This window comes from Balaenoptera physalus, assembly GCF_965194825.1.
Source record: "Balaenoptera physalus genome assembly, chromosome: X".
Taxonomy (NCBI): Eukaryota; Metazoa; Chordata; class Mammalia; order Artiodactyla; family Balaenopteridae; genus Balaenoptera; species Balaenoptera physalus.
This window is the reverse complement of record NC_138903.1, coordinates 96,396,587-96,408,685: the sequence shown is the minus strand read 5'-3', so window position 1 is coordinate 96,408,685 and position 12,099 is coordinate 96,396,587. Positions and strand designations below refer to the sequence as shown.

The following is a 12,099-nucleotide window of genomic DNA, read 5'->3' as shown; positions in this document are numbered from 1 at the left end:
AGAATGCAAACTTTCAAATTCTTCAATGAGTTTAAGTATCAGGTATAACTAGCTCCAGAAATAACTCTTACCTGGGGGGCCAATAAGTCCTGGATCCCCCTCAGGGCCGGTTGAACCAGGTTCTCCACTGGGTCCTTTCATGCCTGCAAAGAAGGTACACACAATTGCACAGCAAAGCAACAGGGCCACAGCCTTTACCCAGCCAAATCAGAAAATGGGTGTCTTCTCCCAAAGGAGTTTAATGTAAAGGGGGAAACTTCCAAACACCCCTTCAAATACCTGGAAATCCTGGAACACCAGGGAGACCAGGATCTCCTTTCATTCCATTGAGACCTGGCCGGCCAGGATTACCCTGAGTAAATAAAATCATTAATTTTAGAAAAAAGTTGGGGGGAGGGAAGGAAGTGAGGGCATAGGTGGTGATTTGTAGCACTGGCTCTAGAGTCAGACTCCCAGGATTCAAAACCCAATTCACCTCTTATTAGCTTGTGTGACCTTGAGTTGATTGTTTAACCTCTTTGATGCATCATTTTCTCACCTCTAACATACAGAAAATAATAGCATCTACTCCATGAAGTTGTTGTGAGGATTACATGAGATCATTCATATTAAGTACTTAGAAAACTGATTGGCATATGATGTATACTTAATAAATTTAGTTATTATTTTATTATCGTTAACAAAGGCACTTCTTTTTTAGTGTAGCCCTGATGTGCTAAGTGTGTGAATTAGAATCTAAGAAATGATAAAGTCTGAAAGACTAAGCAAAAAAATATAGTGGGCTTATTAATTAATTGGGTTTGAGGACCAGGAAAACTATGGGAAGAAGAAGAGTTGAAAATAACTCTAGAATGGATCTAAAGGGAAAATAAGTGTGGAACGATGAAGCTCTTATTAGCAGTAATGAAAAAGAGGCAAGGCTGGAACATCTTATGCCCAAACGTAAGAAAGAACTTTAAAACGGGGAGGCATGTCAGAAAGTCACAGGATCCAGCTTGAAGGGGCTCCCAAATCTACGACAGGTTGAGCATCAAAATAAGTAATGACAGAATAAAAATTATGAATCATTGAAGAGAATGAGAACTTGTGAGTCCATAATGATAACAAATAGACAGTTAATAGCAGAGAAGGGAGGCTCTTGCTTACAGTAGGGCTGAGTGGTATATGTGGAGGTAGTTGCCACTATCACAGTATTGAACAGTTGAGGCAAAAATCATAAATAGATATTATATCTAGGGAGAAATTTTGATGTGGAATAGTATATATATTTGCAGTATCTTAATGTGTCTTCCTGTAGTTTTGCTTATTAGTTACAAGGGGAAGAATAGTAACCATGCAGTGGAGAAACGAGGTAACAACTTGATGGGAAGATCAAAATTAAGATAACTAATGAAGGGCACATGAACATCATGGGTCTCCGTATCTGAGAACACACCACTCATGGAGTATTCCATCTGGGGATGCATAACCTGAATCTAATTATGAAGAAAGAGCAGACAAAAGAAGAAACATTCTTTTTTTTTTTTTTAATGGGAACGGGCTACATTTCTTCAAAAATGTCAAGGTTACGAAAGAAAGAAATAGGTTTAGAAACTGTTTCAGATTGAGGGAGAATAAAGAGATATAACAGTTAAATGCAATGCATGGTTTGGTCTGGATCCTATTTTGGAGGAGGAAAAATGCTATAAAGGCTATTACTAAGTCAATTGATACAATTAGAACATGTGGGCAGAAATAAAAATGTTACATCGATGCTCAATTTCCTGAAGTTGAGAACTGTACTATGGTGATATAAAAGAATATATTTAATTTTAGGAAATATTACACACTGAAGTATTTAGTGATAAAGGGACATGATAGATACAACTTATTCTCAAATATTTCAGAAAAAAATACATAATTATACACACACACGCATACACACACAACATACATACAGAGAGCAAATGGGGTAAGACATTAACAATTGGTTCATCTGGGTAAATGCGGGTTTTCACCATTCTTGCAATTTTCCTGTAAGTGTAACATTATTTCCAAACAAAAATTAGAAAGGTGCAAATGTAAGAACTTGCATGAAAGAAAATGAATAGAACTCGACAATACCAGATTTATAAAATGTTGGTATCAGACAGTAGTCTTGAATCAGGCATAGTGACATGTGAACTGGAAGGACATGGGAAATGAATGAGGTAGGAAGTGAGTAGAGAATGAATAAAGAGCAGATTAAAATTTTAAGTCTAGATGTCTAGAAGAATAGTGATAACAGGAAAAAATGGTTAGTTGTTAGAAAGCTTTAAGGACAATTTCTTTAGATTTTTTTTTTCTGCAATAAAGCAGCCATCAGAGTCAAAAGACTGAGCCCAGACTCTGTTGGCTGCAAAATCTAACAACAATCCTCCTGAATGAAGGAAGGAAGCTTTGAGGATCCATAAAGAAGTATGTGACTTTCTGGGTCGCCCAAACCAAGGTGGAAAACACATGGACACAGACGTGGGGATATGCTATTATTCTCTTTTTACAGGTAAAGACAGAAACGCAAAGTGTCTGTCTGCCTTCCTCATAGACACAAAGTAGAAGTGTACAGAGGAGCTGAAATCTGACCCTAACTCTACCTAATTTCAAAGTCTAAAATATCCCCACACTCACCATGATTACTTCTCTATGGAAGGACTACTCCTCCACATGCAATGCTCTCATATATATAGAGCTTAGTCAAGAGCTTTGACCAGTAAATGCTGATTAAAATAATGCAATTTGGAATTCTCATTTGGAATGCAAGCACCCACACCCCTTTCTCATCAAATACTCCCATTTCCTACCTGGAGTCCTGGTGGTCCTTGATCTCCTTTCAAACCAGACAAACCAGGTTGCCCAGGTTGGCCTGGGTTTCCTCTCTCTCCTTTAATGCCCCCAATTCCAGGGAGACCCCGGGGACCTTCTGGACCTGGTAGACCTTGATAATGCACAACAAATAATCACATTTCAGTATAACATAAGAATAGCATAAAAGTCAGGCTTTTAAATTATCCAAATACTATTAGTCATCTAAATACTATTAGTTTGCAGAATAAAATCCAGACTACATTAAATATATAGATCCACGCTGACTCTCTAATGTAAACTGGGCTGGGTTCTTTTTGTTATTAACACTGGTTTGCAGACTCTTTTAGTTTGTATTTTATTATATTTTTAATCCAATAAGCTCATATCTAAAGGAAGGACTTTGGACATTATAATAAAGATTGCTTCTGTAACCCCTAACTAAGTGTTTAAGTGAACCAAAAGAGACACCATAGGGCACTCTTCTCAAATTGGAAATGCATCAGAATACCCAGGAGGGCTTGTTAAAATAGATTCCTGGGTCTAACCCCAGAGTTCTGAATTTTGTTAGGCTGGAGAGGGGCCCAAGAATTTGCATTCTAACAAATGCCCTGCAGATAAACTAGTGTCCTGTAGCTAAAGTTGCTGGTTCATGACCACACTTTGTAGCGCAATCAGGGATTCAAACCATTTGTCTTATTGTGATTAAAATAAAATTGCTTTACCTGGAAGTAGTTACTTTTATTCAGCTTGTATTACTATGTAATTAAGATAGTTATTTAAGCAAACTAATTGTTTAATTTCATTTTAGTGATATGCTTAATACATGGGAATATTTTAGTGTCAGAAAGTTATTGATTCAATATAGTACTTTTGAATTTATTTTAAAAATGTTTTTGCATTATTTACATTTTAAGTATTTCTGAAGAAAAATAAAGGATTTGGCATATAACGTCTGAATAAATAAAGTAATTTAAAAGGGGATTTGGTAAGCTCTTTCCTTATACTGTGTTTTAAACTTTTCTTTCTAAATAAAGATACCAGGTCCATTAAGCAACCAAGAAGATCTTATAAATGGCCACATTTTTTCTCACTAGGTGGGAAATAGCTGTTACTTGCCTGCAGAGCGCTAAGCAATAGCTGAGGTGGAGACTAAGTAGTCCTGCCTTAAGAAAATAATTACGAAGCCCCAAATAATGAACAGCAACTAGTGAGCACTTATACCTTCTCTCCTCCAGTAATCTTAGTTTTTCATTGGTTTCAACAAAAAAGGAAAATATGTAGGGATTATTTTTGAAGGAAATAACATAGGCATATGAATTTAGAATACTGAGTTCATGCTTACAATATGCACAAAAGGTCACATTTTTGATCCTATCCTTTCCAATACTCTTATGACCCAGAATCAATGGCTACAGGCTAACAAGGCAGCATGGTATCGGGATTACGAATGCCGGACTCTGGAGCTAGAATGCTGGGTTGGAATCCCAGCTCCACTAATCATTAGCTGTTTGACCTCAGTAAGTTTATTAACCATCTTAGCCTCAATTTCCTCTTCTTTAAAATGCAAATAAGAATAGTACCTACCTTATCAGGTTGTTCCAAGAATTAAATAAGATAATATATGTAAACACAGTGCCTGGCACATAGTAAGAATTATATAAGAAGTTTTAAACAATTATTATTATTACTAGTATTATCTTCATTATTAGTAAAACTGAAGGTAAGAACATATCTTTAAAATATAAACCTGTTTTTAATCTTTCGGCTATATCTATGTGATTTCATAATATAACAGTGTTCTATCTGTCACATGAGAAAGAGGAAGCAGGTTCACAACAGTACAACAATCATTTTATCTTTAAACAGTTTTAATCATATAGTCACCCTAGCCCAGCAATCAGATAGACACACTCAGAAATTCCCTTCCCAATCATAAAGAAAGGGTTGGGGTACTTTGAACTTAAACAAATTAAAAACAACTTCTGAGTTCAAACCCCTCGATAGGGTTTTCTAAGAAAAATTGTTAGTCTCATCCATATGTGTAATTTGGACTAGAAATCAAGTAGCAAATCAGGTTATTAAGAGAAAAGTAAACTATCTGTGAATCAGCCTAACAATAACTAGGGTAAGATTAAGAGAAAGAAAAAAAGAAACATTTTACACCCGGGCTTCCCCAGTTTGAAAAGTAAACAGAACATTGTTATCATTTGGAAACAAAGTAGGCATATTTTGGGCATTGCTCTGTTTGCAATTAAAAGGAGATTTGGGGAAATTTACATGTTATTAACTCAGACCTCTTGTTCTAGAGTCTCTCAAAGTTAAATTACTGATTTGCTAATGATACAAGATTTATGTTTAACAATACTCAATAGTTAGCCTCTTCCATTACTGAAAGTAGCCATGAAAACACAGATCTGATCAATCTCAAGCAACAAAAATTCAAGAAAATAAAATCAATATACAGAGGTTACAAATGGGCCAGATGCCTGCCTAAATATCTTAATTCAGTCTTAAAGATAAAAATAAGTGTATTTCCACTTAAAATTCAACATGTTTCTATGTATGAATTACCTATTATAAATAATTGAAACCACAAAGACCTAATGTCATTTCAAACTTGATTATAAACAAGTCACATTACCTTCACCAAAATGTTAAATACCAGAGCAGGTAGTATTTGAGGATAACAGCACTCTTCAATGACTTCTGAATTATAGCAAAAAAAGTGCATTTCTCTTGTCACACATACAAAGCATTAAAAAAAAAAAAAAGAATTGACCAGTGAAGAGTCTAACCTTGAAAACCTGGGAAGATCAGAGTTCACCAAAGCCCAAAGATCGATGTTAGCAGTATCAGACATCACACAGTACAAAATAAGATTATGAGTTAGAAGTGGTTCACATTATAGCACAAGTTAAACAATAATCCTCTTTGCCAGCATTTTTTATACCTACAGCGTAATCAGTATGCAAACAGAACCCTACAGGAGTATAGAGAGCCAAATATTTTAAAATAGAGCTTATTCTAGAAAATAAGCTGCCAATTTTCATTAATGCAAAAAATGCAAAACTCTACTGAAGACATGTTAACACTGCTACAGTGGCTTTCCAAAAGTTAGCACCTTCAAAACATTAAAGTTGGAAAGGTAGTACCACTTCACTGATAGCCTTCTATTCCTCTGGGTAAAACTTTTGGGTAAAAGTTTATCTTGGCCTCTGCCATTCTTTAGTAAAAACATGAGGTGCAGATTTATTGGTGTGTGCAGGCTGCTCCAAGGAGCTACAGTTAAATTTAAAGGCCTTATTAGACAAATATACAAAGATCATAGGTGACCAAATAGAGAAATTAAAACACGAGTACACAATGGCCATTACCAACTGTACTTCTATTTGTCTTCTTTGAAAATCATTCCATGAAGCCAGATTGTGATTTTTTAAAATAATCCATCAAGAGGCGTTCCTCTGTGCATTATTACTTGTAATAAGTTACTCAAAGACAAAAAGCCAATATATGTTTGCTCACTATTGAACTCGGATTTTCCAAAGATATGAAGACCATCAGTGAAGGGGCACTTCAAAATATTTTGGCATGCAATATCCCACCCCAAACCACAGAAAATATCACATTTACTTTATATTATTCAATGCACATATTAAAATAGGCTATTAACTATTAAAAGAAGGATCATTAAACAAAAAGATAAAAAGCCTACAAACAGGACAACCCTTGGTTAATGTTAATTGACTATAAACACAATTTCCTTTTCTTACAAGTCCTGCTATGATTTATAAGCACTGAGGTTAGCAGAGAGAATAAATTGTGCTAGAGCACTGAATCCTAGGAATCAGAAGACCTAGGATCTATTCTTGGCTCTACTACTTATATCTATGGGATTCTGGGTAATTCAATCTCTCTGAGCTTGTTTTCTCACCCACATAATGGGAATAGTGTTGTCTGCCCTAACCTCCTTCAGAGTTGTTTTAAAGATCAAATTCATTTTTAAAAATGTTGACCTGATATCTGCCATGTGCAAGATGCTACAGGGAACGCAAAGATTAGCTAGACCCAAACTCTGCCTTCAAGGAGCTTATAATGAAAGTATGTTACATGATATAAATGGTAGCATGTCATATAAATATAAAACATTGCTATTACTACCTAGTAATAAAACTTTTAAAGCATTTGACAATTTGAAATTCAGGAGGCCAAAGATCAGCTTCTGTTTGTTTAAATGGTTTCTAAATCACATACAGCAAACTGACTCAAGACAACCCTTTGAGCAGAGTCTGGCAACACAATTAGCTAGATAAATTAGAATTCCTACCAAAGATAATTCAGAGCTTGAGTAAAGACATTTTATATACGTGTTTGATATAGAAGGAACAAAACAAGAGCTCTTAGAAAAATGTGTCATTGAACTATATGATATTTCAGTCTGAGTAAGTAACAAGGAAAACATCAGATCATATCATAGCAAAACTTCTAAGACTTTAATTTCTAAAAGGTAACATTTTAATGAGTTATATGCCAAGTCAATTTTGTACATGAGGCTCTCAATCCATTATTTCTCAAATGATCTAACAAAGTTTAACTGAAAAACAAAATAAAACAAAAATCTCAAGTCTTGTATATACGTGGTAATAACTAAAGATAAGCTGATGAATTGATTGGTAAATTTTAAATCCAGTTTCCACTTAAGGTTGTAGTCTTCAACTGTTGCAAAGAAGAGAACACTGCAGATACCAGGGTCCAATAACTATGTAATTTAGAGTACATCTGGTAAATAAGTTGTCAAATCGGTTTTAAAGTAATGTGGCTACTTTCCTTTTTCTTCTTTGAATATATTCTAGTGTCTCAGAAGAAAACAATATTCTAGCTGACAGTAAAGTCTGGAAGTGATCAAGGCAGCAGACTTCTATGTAAGTCAGATAGGGCAGGACTCAAAATTACTTCAAAGAATACCCTAGTCTTCTCTTTATCTTGGCAATAGTTAAATAGCATGTGTTTGTCTTAATCTTTTTGATGACATCCATTTAGGAAAAACACAAGAAGCAGTTAGTAGGGGTTGATGGAGCTTTTAAGTTAACAGAAAACAAGAAAGTGAAGGCAAGGCCCAGTCTGCTATCTATAAGAGTCTCCTAAAATGGCAGAAGCAGCTTTGCTCCAACACTTATCATATTTATAACTAGAATAAGAGGCCAGATCATAAGCATCAAGCTATATAACTACCTTTGTGGAAAGATGATACGTGTTACTAGTAGAACAGACACTTAACGGAGTACTGGAGAGCCCCAAGTCAGACTCCCAGCTATGCCAGTAACTAACAATATGACCTTGAGCAAGCTTATTAAACTCTTTGGGCCTTAGTTTTCTCATCTGTGACTAAACTTTAGACAGGTTCCTCTGAGCCCTCTTCTCAACTAGGCCTCACCCCTTGGGCCCTGGCCTTGGTCTGTAGAGTCCAGTTTTAGCAAGAATCCTGCTAAGTCAGTTTAGGGAGAGCCTCCCCACCCTTGATATCTGATCAAGTTCCTCATTCCTTATCCTGATGTCTAAGTCCTTGGACTGCCTTTAGTGAGAACTCTAAAAAGCCAGTTTAGCAAGAATCTGCTTACCCTTGATGTCTCCTTTTAGTAATTTTTCATCCACTGACTCCTTCACTCTGCTAGTGGACTATAAGTCTCCATCTGACTTTGTTGTACTCAGAGCTGAGCTCAGTCTCTCTCTCCTATTGCAATAGTCTTGAATAAAATCTGTCTTGCTATCATCAAGTGTCTCATGAATACCTCTTTGACAAATGTAAAAATTAGGTCCTTCTAGATCGATAATCTATGGTTATATGAAATAATGGGTTTGTGGGGGAGTAATAAACCAGGGAATCGATTCACACAGAGATAGTAGATGGCTTCCTAAAAAGAATCTTGAAAAATTATGAATTTTAAAATCATAAGAAGAGAAAATTTCCTGCCATTTCCAATAGCCAGAACTCAGGATTATACTTCTTCCCGTTTTAGTTCCTCCTTAGAAATTTGAAAAGGGCTATTTATCTTGAAAAATAATAAACACACTCAGATATTTGTGGTTCTTTTTACTCCTGATTAGGTGAACATCTTTTAATATGAATCAGCAGTTTTCTAATGGGCAGCTCTTGGTAACTGTTCTTGGGTGTGTACTTTTTATATGTATAGGATGAAAATAAGATTAAGAGGTTTCTAATCTGTGCTGGTTGCACTGACTTTTTTTTTACTCTGTGCCTATTAGTCCATTTACATAGCAGTAGAATTTAGAACTTTGTGACAAACCAAAATGTGAAGATGGGGTGGTTTGAAAAATTACAAGAGGTATGGCTCATCAAGAATTGCATATTTGCAGGATCTGATAATACATATTATTGTTTAAAAAGAATGTCTTTTTGAAGAATAGTTCAATTTCATTTACATTAACAGATACGAGGCAAAAATAGGAAATACACTCTAAAGGTAAACGTAAAATAGTATACAATATACTTTTGAGTACTAAAATTTTTCAACTAAAAATGACACAAGTATATGAATTTTAAAATGATAAATCAGTTTTCCTAATTAGGTAATTTTTAGTTATTCCAATAGACAGAAAAACTGGACTCTGCAAGTTCCTGACAACTTTCAGAGATAGATCAACACGTAAGAATTGAATTGGCATATATGCTCTTAAAATATATTCAAACACTTGAAAATATTAGGTACAGGTGTATATACACCTATATACACACATATACATACACTATATATGTGTATATAAATAATATACACATACATATATATATAAAAATATAAGAAAAGTTTCATACTTCATGCAGATACTACTTTGGAGTTAAGGAGCTAACCTGTAGGACCTGGATAGGGATCAAAGTTCACCAAGGCCCAATGTCATCATTAACAAAAAGGAAAAATATCAAAATTGTTAGAAATATCAAGAAACTAAAGCATTACACTAACTTCTTTCAAGTTAAACTTTAATTCAATAAAAGAATACTCTGCAAGCTCATATTCATGCATCTGTATATAAACCAAATTATCACCACTTCACATCAACACTAAAATAAAAACAGCACATGTGACATATTATGAAAGACCAAAAATCATTTTTATAATAATTATTACTATGAGTGCAGACAACAACAATCAATTCTAAAAGCAATTGGGTTTAAAATTCCACTTTAATTTGTAGTTTATGAACAAATCGAGAAGTCACAAATACTCATCAGATGTGTGTTCTTCTTCTGACACTACTTTTGTTATTATTTCTTTTAGAAACAGTAATTTTTAAAGAACCTTTTTGACTGATGTCTTTATGTTGACATATTTCAGAGTAATGTTCAGCATTGAGCTCTATTACTGGTAAGAATAAACAGCCACAGTGCTGATTAAAATACAAAAAAGGATAATAGTTTGGTTTATTTGAATTATTGCATGCATAACCAAGCAAGATATTTGTGTCAATTCTTTACATTACATGCAAGAGAATTAACATGGCTGAGGAGATTTTCACTGCTTTTCTTCAGTAGTAAACCAAAGTAAAACTTTAAATAACACTCTCTATAAACAGTCAAATCAGATCAGATAAAATCTAGTTTTGAAAATGATCTTCTGAACAAAGTATGTAATCCATTTAATTCATGTTTTAGGAGCACATCGTATTAAAACTGACTGCAATCACTTCAGAGTTTATGGAAATTTTCACTTCTAAATACATTTTAAAAATGGGTCAGAGACCTTCAAAGGATAAAAAGGCAATTGCTTTTTTTTTTAAATCTTACATTTCTCTTATTTTTAAAAAATCAATGAGGGCCAAGTTTTCAATAATTAGAAATATAAAAATTGAATATCAAGTCTCAAGAATGTATTAATAATCTATCTCCAGTGATTGAGCTCAGCGACATTAATTCAGGATGAAAATGAGCGGTTCCAAACTTACTAAAATGAAATGACACAGCACAAACACAAAGTGAAAAGTGAACATTGGATGCAAAACTGAGACTACTAGAGCAGTTAACACAAGACAAATGAGGTACAGACATGAAGCTGGTATGAAGAGATCACTATTCAATTTAATCATGCTGTGATGTTGAAGATAAATTTGATTGCCTAGCTCCTAGAGAAGATAAAATTTCTTTATTGTGCTTGGTGATATTTGCTGATCATGTGACAGAACCATAGCAACACTTTTGGTATGGACCACAAGCATCTATTGGGTGATCACTAAAATGATTTCTGTGATGACATGCTGAGAAGCTCACATTAAAAATGCAGATGACATTTTGCTGCCAGGTTATCAGTATAGCTTTATGTTTAATAAAAAGACTAATAAATCCACTATTTCCTTTTTTCCTCCAAGTTGGCATGTTTTAGTTCAACTTTAAATGATGAAACGCATTACTGAAAAGAATTATTAGATGCCATGGAAATGGATTGAGCTATGAATAAAACAAGCTATTTCTTTTTAAGAAGTTCTTTGGATTATAGATTCTAAAGTCCTAAAGACTGAATAACCTACCAGCAAAATGAAATAAATGGACTAATAAATAAACCATTCCCCTACCACTCATGTACATACCTGGTCTCCCAGGAGGACCTTGGGGCCCAGGGTTGCCTTTAGGGCCTTCCAGAGCTGGACCTGGAGAACCAGGAGGGCCTGGGGGACCCTGCAGACCAGGGAAACCATGAAAGCCTGGTTCACCCTTTGGACCTGGAAGGCCAGGGTTTCCTGGAATGCCAGGTAATCCTCCATCACCCTTTTGACCTATGAAAGTGAAGTCATGTTAGAGAACACATTAAATGATACTGAATATCAGGCTTGCCTGTAAGACTAAAGCTGCTCTCACTTACTAGAACAAGTAATGGAATTTACTGAGGTCATTTCTACCTCCTACCAAATCCCCAGCCCATCCAGAAAACCCATACTGTTACTTCTATGTATAGAAATATAGAAACAATAATAACTTGCATCCTAAAAGATATCCTTTGTATTAGGACATAGAGCAATGATCACATGACCAGTAGTTATGAGAAAAAAGGAGAAGAAAATAGAAAAGTATAAAATATCTGCAACAATAGGTTAGAGATAGCTGGAGGAAATTCCTAACACAAATGTTCTGAGACTAATTCTTGAGACCATTGGAAGATACGGATCTTCAACGGTTGCTGTGTGTCCGTGAAGACCATTCTATCCAAGATTTAGAAACACAATCTAGATAAACTCTTTTCAACACCTTTTCTACACCACCGACATGCTTGA

At 34.8% G+C, this 12,099-nt stretch overlaps 1 protein-coding gene across 3 annotated transcripts in view; it reads right to left on the bottom strand.

The window, feature by feature from the left end:
* The window catches only part of COL4A5 (collagen type IV alpha 5 chain), a 245,053-nt gene that overhangs the window by 13,845 nt on the left and 219,109 nt on the right, over positions 1-12,099 (bottom strand). For all 3 annotated transcript variants that reach the window (XM_082447507.1, XM_082447505.1, XM_082447506.1), the window contains 4 exons: positions 11,419-11,604; positions 2,820-2,953; positions 280-352; positions 72-143 (listed from right to left, as the gene is read on the bottom strand). In XM_082447507.1, the coding sequence (XP_082303633.1) occupies positions 72-143; positions 280-352; positions 2,820-2,953; positions 11,419-11,604 (465 nt within the window). The remainder of the gene's footprint in view (positions 1-71; positions 144-279; positions 353-2,819; positions 2,954-11,418; positions 11,605-12,099) is intronic.